The 23,421-nt window shown below is 37.8% G+C and overlaps 1 protein-coding gene across 1 annotated transcript; it reads left to right on the top strand.

The window, feature by feature from the left end:
• gab1 (GRB2-associated binding protein 1) lies at nucleotides 1-22,008 on the top strand. The gene is made up of 13 exons (XM_015019830.1): nucleotides 1-171; nucleotides 716-881; nucleotides 5,625-5,844; nucleotides 6,564-6,656; nucleotides 7,674-8,362; nucleotides 9,272-9,366; nucleotides 9,596-9,604; nucleotides 10,595-10,895; nucleotides 14,545-14,637; nucleotides 15,892-15,985; nucleotides 16,419-16,542; nucleotides 19,404-19,532; nucleotides 19,617-22,008. Exons 1-13 carry the CDS (start codon nucleotides 1-3, stop codon nucleotides 19,773-19,775), a joined length of 2,343 nt encoding a protein of 780 aa, XP_014875316.1. The 3' UTR covers nucleotides 19,776-22,008.
• The last annotated feature ends 1,413 nt before the right edge of the window (nucleotides 22,009-23,421 follow it).

Below are 23,421 nucleotides of genomic sequence, written 5' to 3'. Positions count from 1 at the left end.
ATGCATATAACCTTTGACCTCGTTTCTGTTCTCACCCTACAGGCATGGAAGAAGCGGTGGTTTATTCTTCGCAGTGGCCGAATGACGGGCGACCCAGATGTGCTGGAGTACTACAAGAATGACACTGCCAAGAAGCCCATTCGAGTGATCGACCTGAACTTATGTCAACAAGTAGGTTTTAGTTTCTTTTTCAAACATTTCAAACATTAAGATTTCGCCCCCCAAAAATGTAATCTTTAGATTTATTCATGTTTGACATTTTCAAAGCAACAAGCAGTATTTTATCTCTGGGATGTTTGATTGGAGAATGCCAAAGAATAGAAACAGTTGCACCTGAAATTATTCATTCAATTATTTAATGCACAAATATGAGAGGTACTTGTGAAGTTTTTGATTGTATCTTAATGTGCTGCACTGGTGCGGCGCTATAAAATAAATATGTCAGCACTGTATCGATCCATATTAAGCCTCGCATAATAATCCGAATAATTATTAGATTGCCAAAAATAAAGCTGGAAATTTCTTATAACCTGCTGTAAACATGTTTTATAGTCAGAAACCAGCTTCTAATAACGTTCATGAGGAATCTTGGGATATTAATCAGCCACCTTTTTTTTAAAATCCCACCAGAGATTAGAGTTCAAGTCAGGCATTCATTAGGGCTGTAGCTAACGATAACTGCCCCGATGAAAAGCAACTAAACTTATCGTTTCAGGTGGATGCTGGGCTGTCATTCAGGAAGAAAGACTTGGAGAACAGTTTCATATTCGACATCAAGACGATCGACCGCGTTTTCTACCTGGTGGCCGATACCGAAGAAGACATGAATAAGTGGGTGCGCAACATCTGCGACATCTGTGGTTTTAACCCTACTGACGAGGGTAAGGATGACCGACAGAGCAGTGTGTTTATTTTATTTTAGTCATGCTAGCGTTAAGAATTTGCAGCCTTTCATCCAGACATTCATTTCGCAACATCATTGTTTTGACAAGTCTTTAAGACTCATAAAACTTCAGTTGATTTGTCCTGGATTAGTTTGAGTCAACATATTGCCGTTATTGATTAGTTTTGATTCAGTATCTGTTTGCTTGCGGTCACATTTTGCTCTCCAGATGTCTTGTTCTCTGTGACAGAGTTAGGTGAGTGAGCTGAATGTGCAGGAAAGTCTCTATTCAGCACAGTTCTTAGCCAAGGTCTAATGATCCATGTGCTGATCCATGTGTGCATCCAGGCTCATGTTACTCTTGTTCCCAGTACTGGATAATCAAAGCATTGTGTGCCTGCAGGTCTTGCCGACTTTCTTTTGCTCCCAGCCTTTTATCTGGCTTTCATTCTCTCCTGTTTGCCGACTCCTTTTTCTCTCTCTTGTCTCGGAGCCAAATTGCAATCTGTGCTATTTGCACCGTGCACTTAGCCGTCTCTCATTTCTCCTCCCCCGCTATTAAACTGGTGCAAATTTTAGTGTGATTGCCATTGAAAACGAGTCCAGTAGTTCAGACCATTAAGCTTCATTTTCCTTCTGAATTTTTACAAATGAGTTACTGATTAGGCTGCTGCAAGGTCATCTTTGAAACCATGCTGCCAGTTCGTTTTCACAGCTCGTGTTGCAGGGAAACGCTGATATTAGCGCTTATCATTTCTGTTTTACAGAATTGTTAGAGCTCACTTTTAACTGTAGATGAGAAAACTAACAGACTTTTCAAGGAGAAACCCGCTGCACAGAGATATTCTTGCAGCTAGGCCTTCGCGGCGCTCATGAAAAAGCGTCCTTGGCTGCCTTTCTACTTGCTTTTCTCTGCATGTTTGGCCCAACTCCCACTCGAATGTGGCCAACCTACTTGTAAAGGGTTGTGTAGCTGAACAAATATTGGAGGAAAATAAAATTTGCAGGGCTCGGGGAATGCAGGCTTACTGTAGAAGTTGTAAATTAACGTACAACAAGGATTTTTTCCTTTATTTAACCAGGTAAACCCCATTGAGATCTAGATCTCTTTTTCAAGGGGGACCTGGGCAGAAGTCTGCAGTACATAGCAACCTGGTTACAAAACAAAATTGATTAATACTACATGTACACAATTATAAAACAGATTTAAACAATTTAAAAACAGTAACACTGTTTAAAAGATTCTCGTTGCCTGTTTTTAAGAATCGCTCGAAATAAATCCAGTGAAATCAAATCTGACATCTTGATTTCAGACTGAAGCTGATTCCAGGCTGAAGGAGCCATCACACTGAAAGCTTGCTTTCCTTTTTCAGTTCGGCAGTGTGGAACATGCAAAAGAAAAATGTTGTTGGAACGTAAAGAATGGGAACTAACAGATCTATGTAAAAGAGAGTTTAAATATGCTGGAGCCAATCCGAGTAGAGATTTATAGATCAGGATCATCAAGTGATTGTTTCTCCGTACGCTTAAAGGAGGCCATTCAGCTTCTGCATACAGCTTACAATGATGTATGAAACGTCTGCTACCAGTTACAAACCTCAAAGCACAATGATAAACAGAATTTAATGACTGGAGACATCTAGTCGGATGTTTCCGATTTTCCTCTAAAGACTCAAAACTTAAAACTGTACGTGACATAAAGCAGAAGAAGATTGCAGCAATGGCAAATGTTCAGATTTTAAATGATTTTATATGTACATACCTTGTAAAAGTATCCACACCCCTTTTAACTTTTTTCTATATTGTCACATTTAATCAAACCTTCCAGTATCTGAGACACAGTAAATGCTTGACGGTTATAATTGGGGCTGAAACGATTATTCTTGGTGAATTGAAATAACTAATTTAGTAACTGATTAATTGATGTGAAGTCAAGTTGAAAGTATTGAGCTTTTCATATGTTGATGTTTAGCTGCAAATACATTCTTTGACACAAATTATAAACGGTTCACTAAAGGAATGATATTTCATTTTAGGCAAGAAAATGTTTATCTTCTTATTTAAAAAATAAATTATTTTCTCATTTCAGTGTATTTCTAAGATAGAATTTAAAAAAGAATCTTTGGTGTTTAATGAAAAATCTACAAAATGAAAATTTCACCCAATTAATCGTGAAAATAATTTAAAGATTGATAGATTTACTAAAATAATTATCCTGCTTTACTGTCACCTCCCACTGCTTGTGGCTGCAGCAACACTTCTGAGATGAGTTTTTAGTTGCACAGTAACTGAATATGGTTAAAAATATAGTAAATAAATAGTAATGGTACTATACTGGTTAGTTAGCCAACAATAATTAATCAGCGAGTTTATATCATAAAACTTGAACTGAACATCCCTGTACAGAAAACGTATCACAGTTTTCCATGCATCTTGTACATTTTTCTATAAATTACCCTGTTACTTTACTCACCTTAGTAAAGCACTTTGAATTCAAATGATTACACAATTTTTCTTTTTTATTTGTAAAAAAGTGAAACCATTCACTTTACAATAATGTTCTGCTTTGTATCGGTTTGTCAAATAAAATGCATTAGAGTTTCTCGCTGACAAAATGCGGAAACATTTTGAAGGGTGTGAATTCTTTGCGAGGCGCAGTAGAAATGAACTCTGGGACCTTGTTTGTGTGAACAAAAACACAAACAAATAGAAAAACGAAGAATGGCAAAATATTTATCAGCATATGTTGTCTTTCAGTGCAACTCGGCAGTGAGCTGCAGCAGGAGGCTTTGAAAGGAAGAATTTGATAAATCGCTGAGCGACAAAGCAAAGACCTTGATGAAATGGCGTCTCAGAATATATTCAAGCTGAACTTGCATGAATAAAGCTTTTGATTTGTCCCGTTATGTTCATGCTGTAAATGAAACAAAAGGTGTGAATGCTTATTGATGAGGCCCTTTGAATGTAAATTCACAGAACCGCCTCACTTGGCTTACGTCTGGTTGCAGCTGTTTGCATCCATGTTCCTCGCCTCATGATCGATTTTAATTATGAGTTTGCAAGAGTTTTTATTTAGGTGCGAGTCGTGAAATGATGCGCTTCGGGGCTTTCTCGAAGCGCATTGAACAAGAAGGTGTTAGTTACTGTTTACCACCTTTGACCAGAGCTTCGGTTCAGAGCTTATATTTGATGAGAATGTAAAGAAACACATGACCTGTCCTTGGGTTGTTTTTCTCCAGGCTCGGCTTACGTTCAGTACATGTGGCCTTCATGTTCAGACAGCATTCAGATTAAAAGTTGATACAGCTCAGTTCAAAAATGTTTCTGGCTGCAGTGTCGTATTAAAATTAGGTTGCTAGGAAACAGCTGATTGTTTTGCTTCATGTCTAACTTCATTAGTCACCTGCATGACCTGTTGAGTCTCAGTGAGAATTGTCCTCACCCTCTTCTACCTATTAGTTTTCTCCAGAAAACTTTAACTCCATTACTTCCCTGAAGCTTTTAAGATATTGAAATGTTAAATTTGCGTCATTCTAATTATGTCCGAGTTACCAAAAGATTAAAATAAACAAATGATTCGATTAATTTTTTAAAATGTGCATCTAAAGACATGATGAAACTGAAATATTCAGAGGTTTACATGTAAGAGGAAGTATTTTAAACTCTAAATACAGTAGAGAGCCAGGAAAGAGAAGCTAAAATAGGAGAAATATAATCTTGGATTGTTTTCATCAGAATTCCTCCTGCAGTATTTTAAACGCTTGTTTCTTTATGGAAACTCATTTGGACTCTTTATCAAAAGAAAAAGGCATAACTCTGTTCATATTGGAATGATAATCACCACAACATAATCTGTTTGAAATGGAAATGCTTTCCGTTACTGGATAATGCTCCTCTTCTGTATCCTAGCACTGAAATGCAAATGTGTAGAAACAAGAATTTCCTTTTAACAGGGATAGTTTACAAAAAATGTTTAACAAATTGGAGGTAATTTGTACATGCTGTTGCTGAATTATTTGGATAAATAAAACATTTTTCCTCATGACATCATTGCTTTACAATAAGCTTGTAAACAAATACCATTTCCACCGCTACTGTCTCAGCCTACTGACTCCTCTAGGGAGTTTTAAGTCATTAAATTTGACATTTTTATGTCTGGATATGCCGTTAATAATAATGTCATCAAGATGATGTAAATAAATTGTATTTATATGAGTAACTTTAGTCCTCTCAGGCCTGTCTGCTGTGATGAAGCCTTTGGTAGCTCAGTTTCATGAGTGCAGGAGAAACCAGTTAGGAATCAAGTGACACAACTCTCCAGTTTGTTAGTTTTGCATTCAAACATGCCTGATGTTGATGTTCAGGCTCATAATTTCCCGTTAAAACAACACACCCTTTTACAAATAAAGCAAATACAGGGAAAATGACTGTCATGCTTTGTAGCATGTTGTAGACAGAATAATTTGGGATGCATTAACTGTATAGCACGTGTTACGACCATGAAAATACAGAATTTTGCTGCATATAATCGTACTCCTAGGTGAGCAGTTAGCATCTTTCTGCATTGACCTTTACATCCTTGGCATTAAATGCACAATTTAGTCATGTTGGCTTTTTTTGTTGTTGTTGTCTCACTTACTGTTTGTGCCACAATAAATTTCTCATTCTCTCAGATTGCTGTTCTGAATAAGATGAATTTCCAACCATAGTTAACCACAGCCATCTTTCTTTTCTCCTGCAGATAATTCAAAAAATCTTCAGCCGTCAGGCGCTGTCGTGGACACCCCTCCACACCCATCTTTAGCTAATATTGTCGGCCCGACTTCGTCGTTGCTGGGCGTCGTCCCTCCTCCATACCAGCCGGTCAGCGTGCGACACCTAGACTCTCAGTCCAGCTCAGAGGACCCGCAAGATTACCTGTGGCTCGCCAACTGTGAGAGCAAAAAGCCTGAAACCTACAGGTGACATGATTGTCTAAATGACTGATTTTGATTTATTTCAAACAGGTTTTTAAAATCAAGAAAACAAGCAGTCAGTAGGGCAGAGAAAAAATCTGCATACATAACAAACAGACAATTTCCACACTTCAATGCAATTCTAAATTTTTTAAAAAAACATTAAAAATCTAATTTGAATGTGATTTACTTAAAACACATTGCTGCTAAGATGACAGTGATTATTACAGTTGTAACAAGACCTTTTATACCTTTTATGTATTTAGATTTTTAACACATAAACTACAAGAAAGCATGAAATAAATTCCCACTGAGTTTAGTATTGAGTATTATATGCTAATGCTGCTGAAATCAGCTGCGTAACACCCACTTGTAGCTTGACAATAGTTGTTTTAAAACAATCTTACATAAATAAGAGTGATTGTGTTTGCTTTTTAACTCTAGCTACATTTGTTGCTCTTGTAAGCAATTGAAAATGTATCTGCCTTCTTTAAGTCAGACAAATAACTCTACGCTTTCTCTGGCATCTCATTCAAGTAAGGCGAAAACATTTTGAAATTGTGAAACTGTCTCTTGTCTTGTCTAGAATGTTTTTAAACTGGAACAAAAAATCTATAAATTTGGAAAATATTAGAAATATATGAAAATCCATCCGAATTATTCCCAGTGAGGTTCACCTTGACCCTTTCTGTTTTCTAACTTCACTGCTGCTCTGGTGTTTGTAGCTCAGTGGACTGCCAGGCCCCTCTGGAGGGCTATCAGGAATATTTGCTCCTGGAGGAGTGTGAGAGCAGGACTCTACCTCCACAGACTAGTGTGTGAGTGGCCAGAACCCGACTGGATCCGCCTGCCTGTGTGGAGTGCTGAACATTTGTGAATCACAGGAATGCAAATCACTTTGTTCGTCACTCTAAATGTAAATGGGTGATATTAATGCTGGATTTGAGACGTTTGTGTTTTTATAACCCACTTTGAGATTAAAATGTTCTCAACGTGTTTTTGCCTGCAAATTAAACTACCCAGGGTTTTTTCCATTACTTTTGTTCACGTGCCCACACATTCTTAAAAAGTCTTAAATTCATGAATGTAAAATTAAGGCCTTAAATTTTGTAAAGGAAGGACAAAATAAACATATTTTTGACTTTTCATCAGGCAACACCATCATCAGCCTCGAGTCACTTTATTCTGTGACTGAAGGCAGTTCAGGCTACCGCTAACTAGCTGCTAATATACTTTTGCTAGCTAGCTAGTTAGCTTTTTCCCATCTGTCAAGTGGAAATTTATTGCCAGAATGGCAATTAATGTTTTCAACCAAAGTTTTGTTTCCGTCTTGTTTTTTATTTCAAAAGGGCCAGTATATTACAGACAAATGAACGTGAAGAGAATTTTAGTGATAATTAAAAAGCACTTTTTATCTAAAAAAACTTGGGCTTTTTACCAGAGTAAAACGTTTATCACAATACAAACAGTACTAAAAAAGCAGAATGAAAATAAGAATTACTTCATCAGTGCCTTCATATGTGATCATCTATGAGTCAAAATTTGAAGTTTGTTGATAAAAGACTGATTTGTTCTTAATTTAAATTGTTAAAAGGAATGTCTCCTGTTGTGATACACCTCTTAAATTTAATTTATAATGGTCTTAAAAAGACTTAAATTTGAGTTGCAGAAACCCTGCTATGTGATGCACAAAGTAATGCCAACATAATAAAAGTTGCCAAAGTGGCTGATTAAATATAGCTTTGTCATTAATTCTGCCTGCCGGAGTGCTGTGGGGGTTTTCTGTGACTGTGTGGGTTTTCTACTCCTCTAAGTGAAGTGTGTTCTGTTCTCAGAGCCCAGGCAGAATGCTCCAAGTCTACCTCTTCAGAGACGGACCTGAATGACAACCTCCCATCCCACCGCACGCCCCCATCCGCCACCTCCTTACCCAAACACACCTCGCACAACGGCTTCTTCCCGCAGCACCAGCCTCCAGCTTCCGCTCCTTCCTTCTACGACTCGCCTCCCTCGCGCGGCACCTCCACCTCGTCCGACGCTGGCATCTATCACCTCCCTCGCAGCTACTCACAGGACACGGTGCTGCTCCCAAAGTCGGCCACCTCCCCGCCGGCCAACCCGGACGGCGGGGACGAATCTGGACTTTACGTCTTCAACATACCAATGAGGAAGACGTCATTCGTGGAGTCGCACATGCGGAATCTTTCCGTCAGCTACGACATCCCTCCCACGCCCGGCGCCAACTCCACCTACCAGGTCCCCCGCACGATGTCGACGTCGACGGGTGTCGGAGGCTCGGAGGCCGGGGGCGATGTCGTCCCCCCTCCCAGACCGCCCAAACCTTCACTCAGCTCCACCTCAGGGCTCCCGCCGCCCCCTGCTGAGCGCTCGCCTACGGACACCTACTGCGTGCCTCGCTCGGCCTCGGAGACTGACGGAAATTACTGCGTGCCGACGAGCGCCGGGAGCAAGGCTCTACGCAGCAACACGATCGGCACCATGGACTGTTCACGGCTCCGCAAAGGTTTGTGCTCAAGGTCTTACAAAAAGTGTTTACAGGCCTTTTACACATTTAGATATTTAACAACCACAAAATGTGTAATATTTTACTGGGGTTTCAATAGGGATGCACCAATCCTTTTTTTTTTTTATTTTCAGTAGTAAAGAAATAATAATAAAAAAAGTCCATCAAAATGGGAGATTGATTGGATATGGTAAGGTTTTGTTATGAGCAACTGATGGAGAAAAGTTTTTTTTTTTTTTAAAGTAGAAGCAAATGAAAGGAACTTTCATTAAAACAGAGCAAAAACATTTACCACTCAATGTTCCCCTAGTGGTGAAAAAAGTTAATGCTAAAGTTAATCCAAGGTTATTTCAGTAAAATCTTGTAAGAAACTTTGGTGAAAGCAGAAAAATATCCTGGATTAGTGAAGTTTTTGACTTTATGTAACTGGAGCTGCAAGCATGTTTTCTTACATGTGACTGAGCCAAGACATTATTTCCAAAATGATTCTCTTCTTTTTGTTTCCTTATCTACGGACAAAGGAATCCAAAGTAAATAAAAACTGCTTCCTTAAAAAAAAGTATTCCCAGCAGGTGTGCCAGTAACTGTGACAGTGGTGAGTCTGTTAATAATAAATAACAAAGATTTTCTTCTCACTAAATGCGATTCTAAAATTTTCAATGAAATTTCCTGCTGCGATAAAATGGTGTTTATGGATTTTTACACATCTTCACCTTTGGAAACCATAAATACAGACACCGCTTGAAATGTTTGTTCACTTCTTCACTTACTGTAACTATTATTAGAAGCTGGAACTCTTGATTGTCTTTTAAGCATTTCCTTACTTAAAAACATGAATGAGAATGCTAAAACTGTGCTTAGCGTCTTGGCAGATTAGTAATAAAGGACATGTTTTACCCTTTTTTACAGATTTTGGATCACAGGACTTCTATGACATTCCCAGATCATTCTCCTCAGACAAAAGCTGTTCGTTTGACTTCAATGAAAGCTTCAACAGCTACTTTGTAAGTGTTTCTCATAGAGATATTAGTTTATTCGACTATTACAGAAAACATAGGTTGTGGCTTACAGCAAAGCATTCAAGGCTCCACATTTCATTGTCCTACATCCGCTTTCATCAGTCTATAAGATGATGCATCTTTTTTCTTTAGGCCAGTTAATGTCCACCATGACAAGCTTTAACATCAGCATTTTTTTTTAAAAGTGACTGTGGGATTCTTCTAATTGTTTCAGGACTCACAGGTAACTGTAGATCTTCTTTTATCACCTGGAGCTGATCATCGGCTAAGTATTTGCCGTTTTGGCTCTTCTTTGATCCACAGGTTTTCTGTTTCCATCAACGTCATTCTGGCTTTGGTTTCCATCCTAAAGCATTTGGGATCATTTTTCCAAGCAGCTGATCATTTTCACCATTTTTTTAAGTTTTTATTTTATTTCTGTTTTCCCCTTTCAAATCAATGTTTTGGTCAAATTGTGCTTTTCTTCTGAATAATATCTGGAGCAAACCTTCTTCAGAGGATATCAAACTGAGTCCTTTAATTCACGTGCGGGCGTCACACTTTAAACAAAAATTATTCAATCACACACAATCAGGAGAAAGCATGTAATGACTGTTGGATCTGTTAGTTTTCTACCTTACAGATAGTAAATATTTGCCTGGTAGAAATATAATTCCTACTAAAGACAGTGATTGGTCTGATTGGTTGAACACAACTCTATAAATCTCTGAAAGAATCATCCAATAAAGCTCTTATTTTATAATCGCAGAGGTAGGCCTGTCGCAATAAATTTTGCTGGGTGATAAATTCACAGAAGTTATTGTGATAAATGATGATGTTCTTTTGAGACCATTTTCAAGTAATCAAATTGCAATGGCAGAATAATGCAAGCACACCCGAACAATAAACTTTAAATTCTAGTGAATATTCAACACTGGAACTGGAAGACTTTTTAAATATCCAAAATAAATAAACAAAACAACAGAAGCAACAATTAAAATGAATTATGAAGTCTATAAACGTCCATAAGTCTATAGAAAAGAGGAAAAACGATAAATCATGCAAATGCTTGTTTTAATCTATCATGTTTCACTGATTTGTTGCTTATTGTGACAGGCCTACACAGAGGTAGCAGGGTCTCTGAGCCGGTTTCTGATTGCTCTGACTCAAGCTGTGAACCAGTCGTAGAAACACATCTTTGTCTCAAAAGCCACATCTGTTCTCCGCTCCTCAGAAGAGCAAAGGGATGATGCCGCTGAGCAGCCACTCTATGGAGGAGGTGGAGCAGAACTACGTCCCCATGAGCGCCAATTCGCCGTCGCATCACCACTCGGGCAGTTTGTCCGAGCCGATGCACGATACGAACTATGTCCCCATGACTCCCAGCACCATGGAGTTCTCCTCGCTGGGAAAGCAGGTTCCCCCGCCCGCCCACATGGGCTTCCGCTCCAGCCCGAAGACCCCGCCCCGCCGGCCGGTGCCCACCGAGTGCCAGCCCCCACCTGTAGACCGAAACCTCAAGCCTGATCGAAAAGGTGAGACCTCAGCCTGTGTGCATGCAGTCGTAGTTGTGATTTCGTCTGGATGTTGTTGCTTCGTAGAGCTGTTTATCAAACTAACACTACAGCTGGTAATGCTTTGTGTCACACTCAGCTGCTGGTTCATGGTCACAGAACTGTCTAAATAATAGAGATGCACCAATCCGATATTCTAGGTATGTATCTGTACCGATATTAGAGAAAAGGTCTAGATCAGGTATCAGTGACAATGTCCCCCGATCCGCAGGTCTATTCAGTCTAACTCTATGCCTTGTACTCTGGGCGACGTTATGATTTATTATTTGTTTTACATTGCATTTAGAATTCATAATTGCATTTTATCAACCATTTTAAGAGGTTTGTTGCAGGTTATTTTTACAAGTTTGACAAAGGTAGCCAACCTGTTTTTGTCAGTTTCTGTTTCTTTCTTATTTATTTTTCATTTGCCGTTACTCTCCTATTTGCGCTGACTGAACAAATTGAAGTTGTTTCTAGATGTTTGGCCAAACTTGCGAAGCGATTGCTTTATTTTAGTGTGCAGAGTTATCAAATAATTTTGTAATTCAATCTGTGTCTTAAAAAAATCGTTTTAAGTGAATTCATTAGTGCTTTTCTGTATCGGATCAGTATTGGCCGATATCAAACCTCAGATATCGGTATCGAAAGTGAAAAAAGTGGATCGGTGCATCCCTACTTCTAACTTTCACAGTAAAGCTATCTTTGCTCTGCATATGTCGTTGGTAGGAAGAGAAATGCCTCACTTTGTGTGTCTGGTTTATTAAATACCAACTTCTTCTTCTGCATGCATGTCCCTAAGCAGGCTGGTGAATTAGTTTCCTGCTAGCCACATCTTTTTATAAAGTTTTAACCCCTTGTCAAAAGCTCAATACACTCAAGCTTCTGAGAGACCCTGCAAGGGGTTTTTTAGAAGGCTTGTCATAATGCCACGGAGCGACCAAAGACGGGAGAGATCACCTCCATCCTCTCTTGTTCTGTTCATTTCATTGGAGTCCTTTGCTTAGACCTGATAGCGAAGGGGATTCTGACTCTGGGAACAGCGAAGGAGAGAGCAGTGAAGGGAAGAAGAGACAAAGTGAATTGAAGACTGACAGAGAACATCACACAGGCCTAATCAAAAGCCATGGCTGTAATTGTCACAGCTGAAAATTAGGCTGGTTCATGCCAGCTAACGCTTCCCAATTAGGAGTTTTTCCTTCCTTATGCTCTTTGAACCAGACAGCCCAACACTTCACTGGGGGATTTTTCAGAGATGTGACAAGGTAAAGTCATTAAGTAAGAAAAGTCTTTTATGCTCCAAATAATTTAATGCTTCAGCTCCGCAGCTGTGAGATGATCAGATTTTACTGAAAATATAACTTTTACATTTCTTTAAAACATCAAACATGGTCAGAATTTTATAAAATTCACTTGTCGCTACTTTATTTTGCTACTGATATATCAGTTAAATCCTTAAATGTGCAAAGCACATTATCAAAGTATGTACATGTACCTTTTTATTATGCATGCACATATAAAAACTAGCATTTAAAAAGTAACATTTCTCAATGAGAAGTAAAAAGGAGACATTTTTTCAGTATTTCTTTGTGTAAAAAATGCAAAAATAAAGTTTACTGGAAAACTTTCTTTAAAAAATCAGTTATAATTGAACATATTAAGTTTTCCATTACTGTGTAATAGAAAAATAATAAAAAAAAATAGGTAATGATAATTTTTACTTTTTTTTTTGCCTAAAGTAGATTTTAATCTACTTTTTTCAAATATCTTATGCTGAAAAAACTAATTGATTGTCGTATTTGAAATAGTTGCATCTGATTAGAAACGGCACAGCAAAATAAAAAGTTTTAAATAACATTATAATACACATAATAATATGTTTACCTCTTTCAAACAGAGTAGGATTAATTGTTACATTTCTATTTTAAATAAAAACAACAATTAGTCCTATTGGAACATTTTTTTGTGATATTACTGTGATGCTTTTACTCAACATCACACAGAGAGAAACTCATACTGACCCATGCTTATTTGTAATCCACTTCCTGTTTTCCCAGGTTATAATTATGACGTGACTCAGAGTAATGTTTTTCTGAGCCACTCCTCAAAACTGGAAAAACTGGAGAGCATGGCTTTATAGAAGCAGATATTTGTTGCTCTTCCAATTTTGTCCATATCTACAGTAAGAGCTGAAACCAAAAGTCAACAAAAAACCACATTTATGTCGCCCCCGTGCACATTGGAGAGGATTTTGAAAGGTTAAACATTCATGTTTACAGCACTTTCAGATATTATTTTCATATGTTAATATATACATGGCTGCAACTAATAATTATTTTAGTGATTGATTAATCTATCGACTATTTTGACGATTAATCAGATAAAAAAACTTACACATTTTGCAGATTTTTCATTTAACCACTTAAACCACTTAAAGAATCTTAGATAAACATTAAATGATGCAAATAATTAAATTCCTTTTCTAAATGGGCAACATAATGTTTATTTTCAGCGTATCATTCCTTTAATGAACGCTTTTTAAAAATGCTTTTCAAAATGTGAATAGCTCAGCCCTTCTGCTTGACTTAACATCAGCATGGTGAAGGGCTAATTGTTGACTAATTTTTTCAATTAACTGATAATTGGATAGCAAAAGGTGATTACTTGAAGATTTTATTGAACAGAATTTGAACCAGGTGAAGATAAAACTTTGCCACTAAAGTTTTGGGTTGAACATATTTACAAAGGTTTTTTTTTATTTAATCTTAAATCCAAATGTGTATATTTTTGTACAGTTTTCTATTTCTGTTGCTCTGAATACGTTTTTCTTCAAGCAAGTGGCTTTTTTTGAGACATTATACTCTAGTTATCGATTAATCGTTGACTAAATTAGTTGTTTATTTCAACAATCGATTAATCCAATTAATCGATTCAGCTATAAATATATTAATATTAGACACAAGGCTTAAACAAGTTAACTGATGCATTTATTCGGGCATTGAGCATAAAAATACCAGCTTAAATTCTTACTGGTTATTATAATTTTATTACCAACCATGAGAAATAGTTTTTTCTGTCTATAAATCCCCACCTGTTAGCTTTATTTTATCCTCCTTTCTCCAAGGATTCAACAGGAATTCAGTGCCAGCGTTATTTCTATGTAATTCCATCAAAAATATTTGAAACTGTCGCTCTGTTTAAATCACCCCGCCCTTCCAGAAACGTTCTGCTCAGTGTGTTGAAGTGAAATCCTCCTAGTTTCCTAACATTGCACTTCGCCCTGCTGCAGATCTGTGTGTTGTTCCTCTCAACGTGACCTGATTTCTCCGTGTACTCGTCCACACAGCCAATCGTGCATGCACAGCTGTGATGTCAGTCTTTGTGTGGGAAGCCGTGCTGCATGGAGTGAGTTGCATGTTGGGTAGTTTGGTCCCGCTGTTGTCATGACGATTGCTCTCTTGATTTGTGCTGCTGGAAAATAAATAAGTGGTTGTGAGTAAGGGCGACGCTTCACTGTGTAGCAAAGTTATGTCGTTTGTTTTGCATGGCAGAGCAATTCTTACTTTAGGACTTAATTGTTGTGATCACCCCCTTTTTTATATAATGAGCAAAGTCTTCTTTCACCAATCAGGTCAGAGTCCTAAAATAATAAGAGCAAAGATTGTCGGTTTAGAGCGAACCGACTCTCAAACCGTAGGTGAATTCCCGAGGGGACGACGCAAGGGTACGTACACCCCATCGAACTGTTTCTGTGTGTCTGAAACTTCTCTGACCTCTGCATACAACACTTCATCCATCTGCATGTTTTTAGAGTTAAATTGTGGGATCTTTCCTCTTATCATGTAGGGGTTTGATTCAAAGAAATGCCACTTTGATTGAACTAATCCAGTCTAACTTAAAATGTTTGCAGGATATTCTTGGAATGTGGTCTTCATTCACTTTGGATTTCATGTGTTCCACAAAATACTCCCTAACATCACTTGTTAACAATCAAATACTAACATTTAAACATTTTGTTTTACATTTTTGTTGACACAAAACACATCAACAGATAACATTCAGATTTTTATTGGTACTAAAACACATGCATGCTTTTGGAAAATAAGAGATGGCTCTGCAGGAGGAAATTGAACAAAGATATGATCATAGAGAGGAAGCCATGCATGGCCCATCTTTTTCACTCATATGCTTCTATATACATGGTTTCTATTTCAGGATAAGAGAGTGAGAGTAAAAATGTTATGATCTGACCATAACATCTGATTTACTTTAAGATTATTTAATCAGACTTACAAAAATATTCTAATGTGCAAATTGTGGTAAAATAAAAAGATTGATAAAATTACAAAATAAATTTTAAGCAGAAGAAACAAATAAGACATTAGAACAACAAAGTTTGAGTACAAACAAGAGGTCTCACTTTGACATAAGTTGTAGGTCTGTGTCTGGTTTAGTTTTGGTTATGTTTGTACTTCATGGAGTTATTCGCACTGGGTCAGGTTTACAGAAACTTTACTGCAAGAGTAGCAATACTTTATATTTCTCAAGTGAATATGAAATATATGGTGCTTTAACGTACTCCTTAAAGTACTTCTTGAAAGAAAAAAAGTTACTCAAGTAAATGTTACTGCTTACATTTACCCTCTACAAAGCTAATTCTAATGTATTGTAATTTGACATGTCTTTTTTATGACGACAAAAAATAAGAGTAAAACTAATCTTTTAATGAATATGTATGAAATATTTCATACATTTATACTGTGATGCAGATTGCAAACAGATATATTCACCTCTGCTCTAATGAAAAGGTTCTTCAACAAAGCTTTAGTTTAAGGGGGTTTACTATGATCCGTTTTCCATTCCTCCACTATTTTATTCCCATTCCTGATGTGGGAAACTGTTACAATAGCGATGATTTGTTTTCGTTGCTGGATTGACGAGAAGCAGGGACTGACAGGCGTGCATTTGTTTGGTTTAGGAAGACCTGCACCATTAGAGATCAAACCACTACCAGAATGGGAGGAGCCCTGCACACCTGTCCGCTCACCTGTAACACGCTCATTTGCTAGAGAGTAAGTATCTGAAATGTTTGACATTAGGCTTTTGTTAGTTTTTTTTACATAGTTTTACATTTTGCTAACACCAAAGGGCATGTTCTCACTGCTCTGCTCTCCTCAGAGCCACTCTAACAAAACTTTAAGGAAACACTTTGTCCATCTTACTTTTTATGCTGCAAGCACAGAATCCAGCTTCCACGAGTTAAACAGAGTCTGGTGAGAATGTGCCCTTTCATTTTAATGGATCACTGAAGAAGTAAACTCTAACACTTCATACATTACTGTAGTTACTGTTTGACCAAAGTAGCGCTGCTTAGACAAACAGGATCCTGGATCTGCCTCCAAGCTGCTTCACATTGAAGTCAGTCAGAGACGAGGTCTTCTTCTGTGCTTTTATTTGGTGCATTTGCTTCGAAGTTGGTGTGTAAACATTGTGAATGCTGCCCAGTCTCTCTAGGTTTCCAATGCCGGCGAGACCCTCGTCAGTGCATAGCACGGCCTCCAGCACTGACTCCGAGGACATTGCAGAGAATTATGTAGAAATGGACCCTAATTTACCCACAGACGAACCAGTATGTAACACACATCTATTCTCTGAATCAAAAAACATGCATTAGAAGTTAAAAATAAACTTTAATTATAAAATCTGCAGAAAATTTTGCTTTTTATTGTTTATATAAAGGATAAAAATAAAATGATGACCTCTGCAGACATTTTTTACACCTGCATCATTAAAGCAGCTGGAATTTTAGCAAGACTTTGAGAATGAATTGCTATGTTGAAATATTTATAGAAAACATTAAGAAACGTTTTCTCCCAGATGGTAACAGTGAGTGTGGATAAAACACTGACTCCTGCAGATGGACTCCTCACCGCCTTGACTCTTTTCTTTGCAGTTTCCTTTTGCTCTCTTTTTCCTTCTTTACACCTTCTTTTACTTTTACAGATATTTTCAGTTTTATTGTGCAATTATGAAGCAAAATGAAACCAAATATTAAATCTGAAATATTCAGAGAAATATACGCACTGCCTTGCAGGAGTAACCAACTTTTCAATATTTCCAGAATTTGTTGCATTAGACCAACAAACTTATTTCATTTGGATTTTATGTGGAACATCAAAGTAGCCCAACAAAGTGAAAAATGATGAATGGGTTTTAATGATTTTTGTTGTTGTTTTTAGAAACGGAAATCTAAAAATCGTGGCATGCAGTTGTTTTCAGACCCTCTGAGTCAATAACCTCCAAAACCATAAAACAGCAAGCTATTATCGAAGTCGTAGCTGAGTTATTGGTGTAGATCTCTACCAACTTAGCAAATAGCTTAAGTTCAATCAGATCGGATGACTTGATGTTTTTGTCTTGACACAGATTCTTATTTTGATTCATCTCCAGAGTTTGAAGAGGCCTTTATTTTTTTTATTTTTTTACCCACACCTCTTCATGGGTATTGGCGTATTTTTCTGTGGAAATTATTTGAGAACATTTCACATGCTTTTGCAAAGCTTATCTAAAATATTCTTAAGAAAATGGAGCTGAGGAAGCTTACTTACAGAATGCTACCGGACACATTACAGAGCAGCCAATCCATGAGCGAAATTAATTTGTAAAAGAAATTATAACCATGCATCATTGTCTTGTTCATCTCACAATTATTCACTATGTTGTGTTGGTTATAAACGCCCTGTAAAAGATTAAAGTTTGTGGTTTCAAAATGTGGAAAACTCTTAGGAAAAGAAGCACTTTTTAAACGCTCTAGAGGTGGATAACCACGCCTTAACATTACTGTTTTGATTTTTGCTTTGCTATTCTCAGCCATTTCTTTGCTGTTAACATTTTTTTACTTGCTTTGACACTGTTTGCTGTCTTGTTGCTCATTCTTCACTCAATTCATTTCCTCCCTTCTCTAGTTTCCCACTTCCTCGGCTTCCTCTGGCTCTGGCTTCAACCATTTTCTTTATCCTGCATTTTTGGTCTTAACCATCTGCTTTTCTTTTTTTTTTCCCCCTTCGTTCTTTGCTACTTCCACCCCTTCGTTCTTTGCTACTTCCACCCCTGTAGAGAGGAGTCCTTCTACTGCACAGTCCCCATCACCCCTGTAAAGAGGGAGGTGGAGGAACTTGACACCATAGAGGAGGTGAGCAGGGTTAGACATGAATGACTTGCCCTGTCAGAACACCAGAGGTTTTTTTAGGGGGCTTTTCAGGTGTTGCAATCAGATCACAAAGTAACCTGCACAGATTTAGCCGTGCTGTCGTCACTTTCCAGTCAATGTGCCCAGGACACTGAGGAGTTTGGGGGAATTTTGTAAGGGTTTTTAGATATCTTCCACCACTTTCTTTAATAGTTATGTTCTAGTTTTGTCTCGTCCTAGATCTAATGTTTCCACCGTACTTGTAGTGCAGAATTAACGCTACCTTTAGACCCAACATGTGTTTGAGTTGTCACAAAACCACAATTCTTTTTTTTATCAGTATAACTGCACTGATAAAAAGACACATTCAACTTTTTTCTCACTTTCTGAAGTTAAATCCAAACAAACTTTTCTTGCTTTAGGTTAGATAGAATTATCAAAATTATTTCTATTTGCTAAATGTCAGGAAACCTTTTTTTCCACCTAAAACATTTATTTGCATGTGTAACAGGGAACCTGGGTATTTTTAATTATGCAAGATTTTGCAAAGTCCTGGAAAATCTAGACCTTCCTGCAGGATCTTGAAGGTGGGGCATTAAAAGGGACCTATTATGCAAAATTCACATTTTGAAAGTTTTTGTACTTCCATTTTGGTCTCTACTGCACCTAAAACAGGCCAAGCGCTTAAAAATTTTTAAATAAATTAATAGTTACAATTCAGAATCTACTTGTCACATTGTTGTTGTTTGTGCAGGAGGTTCTACTTCTGCTTTTCAGAGTTGTACAGTTTTATAATTGCGCATCTGTTTGCAGCCATTTTCACGTGCAAGTTTAAATGTTAAGTTGGGGGGGCGTGGCCAGCAGCAGCTTATTTGGATTTAAAGTGACAAGACACCCTAAAACAACTTATTCTGAAAGGAGCTCAAAATAGACAGAACTAAAATCTCATCATCTAAAAATGATTGAAATATAATGGACATGCTTTGTGTAGCTCATGGACCTATTCTAACGTGTTTAAGGAAACATAATAGGTTGCCTTTAACACTGGTGTAGGGTTTTCATCCAGTGTGAAGGTCTTGCTAAACATTTCTTGCTAATTTATTGTTAAAATTGTGTCTTGATAAATTAGAACACCTTAAAAGTGAACAAACTGGCAACTTTGGTTTTGCACCAGTGATGTTCTGTTAAATGGAATGAATCCTAAAGAATTGTGGGTTTTGTGACAACACATTAGTTCATTTGGATTTGAGCTTTTACTTTGTTTGGCGAGCACAAAACCAAACTTGTCCCGGCTCACGCAGATGATGAAGATGGCGGCACCATTGCCTGTGGATGGTGGGAGTAGCCCCATGGTGAAGCCCAAAGGAGACAAACAGGTGGAGTACTTGGATTTGGATCTTGAATCTGGCAAGTCTACCCCACCTCGGAAGGTAGGAGCACCCCACCACCACGTTGGTTTTTGCATTTTAGGAGCCTACATGTGTTTATTTTCGGACCGTTTTGTGTTTTCTCAGATGAAAAACAATGGAACCGGCATTTCTGCGTCAGACGAGCGTGTTGACTACGTGGTTGTGGACCAACAACGAACACAAGCCCTGAAGAGCACCAGGGAGGCATGGAGTGAAGACCGCGTGTTCACAGAGACGGATACCCTCTCCAAAGCACCCAAATGAGCCCGTTCCAGACCACCAACCCACCTTCTGAACCTCCAGGCTGCCGGGCCTGGAACGCTTTCCACAGAACGAGAGCTGCTGGCTCATCAGACGCAGCAGAACGCGTGTCTGTCTGGGCGCGCGATGCGGGCCACGAATAAGCTTTATGCCGCATGAAAGCAGGCATATAAACTGAACTCGTCTTTCTGGGGTTTGACTTAAACAGACTATGAACTTTAAACATTCACTGCCTTCGATGAGGATTAAGGGCTGTTTTTCCACTCGTCTGTCCCGACACCTGCAGGCTAATCCAGAGTTAACATTTCCTTTCGTTGTAAAGCTGTTGGGCGTTGCTTTGAGGTGTAAATGAAATCCCACAACAACATAATCACGACTCCTTGCGAATGCAACTGTACTAAATAGCAGCGCAGGTTTAACAGTGTTGAATTTTCAGTTTCTGGTGTTTTTATCTGGGGGAGGTTTTATTCCACGCTATTTTTAGTTTTTTATGTACGCCAAATGTAGCGCCTTGCAAAAATATTCACACCTGGAGAACTTTTCCACATCCTGTTAGGCAAAACCACAAACTTGAAAGTATTTTTATTGAGTTTTTATGTGGTAGACCAACACAAATTAGTGCATAATTGTGGAGCGGAAAGAAAATGAGCTTTTGATCTCTGCCGTCTCCTTTTCAGCCTGTGAGTTTTGGAGGCTGACCGTGTTTTGGTAGTTTTGCAGCTGCGCTGTTATTAGTTTTAGTATTGACTCATGCTTATTAATGGGAAGTTACACTATTACCTTCAAATTTCTGACCTCTGAACCTCGTCTGATGTTCTCTAATAAACATCTTTAAATACGAATTTAGTTTTTCCTGATGGCAAGTTGTTGCTCCCGATGTATCATGTACAGGAAATTGAGTGAGTTGAGGTTCTCAGTTTGATACTCATTCCTTCGAGTAAATTGTTTGCCAAGTCAGTGTGCACACAGCTGTGTTGTGGAGGGAAGTCCTGAAAGTGTGGAGTACAAATGCACTCCACACTTTTCAGATTTTTTGTCTAAAACCATTTTTGAAAACCACTTTCAGCTTCACAATTATGCATTACATCGTTGCAGACTGTTATATAAAATTCCAGTAAAATACAATCTGTTGTTGGAATCTGACAAAATGTGAAAAGATTTAGACGTCTGGATGTTTTTGCAAAGCATCGTAGCCTCACGTCGACTCAACCAGGATCCAGAGTCAATGCGTTAAACCCGGATCCCGTATGATGGACCGATTCTTGGAATTCAAAGGCAGTCGAACATAACCAAGTGCTGAAAGTAAGCTTTAGATTTACTTAAGTTTCAATCACTGAATCCGATCAGATTTCCATTTGTTCTGTAAGTGGGAATGTTTCAGTCTGTTTCTGGAAGTGAAAAGCTGTACAGAAGTGTTTTGTATATATAAACAGGAAAAAAAGTGTCCTTTTTATTTGTATGAAATCTCCACCGTGTTTTTGACTCGAAGGTATACGGATTCTGCAGGGTGGAATTCTTTACCGGTCTTCGATGGTTTTCAGGATTGTGATTTAATGAATGACTGAGTTTTTAAAGAGTGTGACAAGTTTTCTATAAGTTAAGCAAAGGCATTACAGCGGGGTCACACAGAGAAAATCAGGTACTTCTTTTTTTATTTTTTTTTTAATAAATGTACACTAATACATCTTTCCTTCTCTAATTTATTTCTGGAGTAATTTCATCGCGTCGACGTCGTGACCGGTTTTCGCTCAGTATTCTTGATTCAAATGGAGGAACATTAGCTGGAGTTTAGTTTGACATCCGCTCAGAAATTAGAGTCAGAAATCCATTTCTCCGTTCTCTTCTGCTCGTCTTTCTCCTCGTGAGTTTAATTTATTTTAAACTGAACTGGCACAAAGTTTTGAGAAATTGACTGCCTCGACTCGTTGGCTCTAAAGCACTGAGACAGCTGAAATATTCCGCCTCCATACATCTGGCTTTACTAAGCCCATCGTCTCTCCCTGAGAAATCCCAAGCATGTTGCTACCATACGATCAAACCGTTGCTGTAAATAGTTTGCTATCAGCTGTATTAACACATATCTCTTAAAAGACCTACAGAGTCATTTTCTTTTGACTTCCGTCTTTCCGTGTTGCAGGTTCTTTGTGATACAGGCTGCAGAACTGATGATGTTTTCTAACGAATCTCAAGTGAAAATTTAAATTTGAAAACTGAACTAATAAAAACCAACATCTTATCCCTGGTTTGTCTTTTGTTTTTTAGTACAGCGTTCAGTAAACATTAAATCTCTGCTTACTTTTCCTACTTTAAGGCCCTTGATGTGGTAGACCAACAGAGCAGTACATACAGTTGACATAAATATGCCAAATTAAAACAAAAAACTTTTTTTTCTTACTGTCTGAAGTTAAGTCAGACTGTTAAATCTCGTTTCAGGTCAGTTAGAATGACCACAATTATTTCTAGTAGTGAAATGCCACAATAATGAGGGAAAATATCAGATTTATTAATGCCTTAAAAATCAAACTTTTACATCCATTGCCTCAGTGTTTGCTAGCATTGCCTTTGACCTTTGACCCACTGTGTTGCCCGAGCTTTTACTTCCTTGCTGATGTCTTTAGATGTTGTGTTAATATTTCCACATAATCTTTCATCATGACATCTATTTTGTGAAGTACACCAGATCCTCCTGCAGCAAAACAGTCCCACAACATGATGCTGCCACCCCCATACTTCACAGTTGAGATAGTTTAAATAGTAATTGTTAATCTAATTGTTTTTTTTTGTTTTATAGAAATGAAAATCTGAAAAGACCCTGACCCAATATTTTGATACTTTCACTAATGACATATTAGTCAAAGCTGTAGCAATGAAAACCTTCATTTCTTCAATGTCATGCTGAGTTATGTTAAAAGGGTGATTTTTTTTAAATGTAAGTGGGATTTACTACCCCTAATTTAGTTGTCAATAATTATTTATATGTAGAGAAAATGATCCAACCTACCAAATAAGAATGAATCTGTTTAAATAAACCTCCAGTGTAGTTTCACTTACTTTCTAGCAGTTGTTGCAGGGCAATAAGCAGATTTATGTCTCTTTAGATTTTAAAGCACATTCCTACATCAAATTCTCACGTTTGGTTCAATATATATATATATTTTTCAAGGAAGAATTTGAAATGATTCCCTTGCTGACCACTAGATGGAGCTGTTGCTTGTTCCCGGTTTCTCTTCCTCACTGCCGTTCAGCGCCGAGTTATTTCCCGCCTCCTTCAGTCTAAATGTTTGCAGGCCAGGCTGCCGCTAGACGCTGTTGAGTAGCTTTTTCAGAAACGATAATTACTAGTGTTCTTACTTTAAGTGTTCATCGGGTAAAATTGAATTTTAAAGCAAGCAACCTAAAAAAAAAAAAATAAAAAAACACTTAATTTTTAATTTATTCTTTTCACCAGGAGTCATGTATTTCTGCATTCATCTGATTAATACCTCATAACATAATTACTTATTTAAACAAAAAAAAAAAAAAAAAAACCTTCAAATTGTGCTGCTGGGAACTGACTAGGGGTGAAAAAAATTTATAGAATTGATTGTGAATAATCAATTTTTGAAATAATGGTCAACTAAGTGGCATTTTTAGCTTCACCTGGTTCAAA

Source organism: Poecilia latipinna, unplaced genomic scaffold (genome assembly GCF_001443285.1).
Source record: "Poecilia latipinna isolate Pla-1442-1.1 unplaced genomic scaffold, P_latipinna-1.0 Scaffold2487, whole genome shotgun sequence".
Taxonomy (NCBI): domain Eukaryota; kingdom Metazoa; phylum Chordata; class Actinopteri; order Cyprinodontiformes; family Poeciliidae; genus Poecilia; species Poecilia latipinna.
Note: the sequence above shows the minus strand (reverse complement) of the source record. Positions and strands in the feature narration are given on the sequence as shown.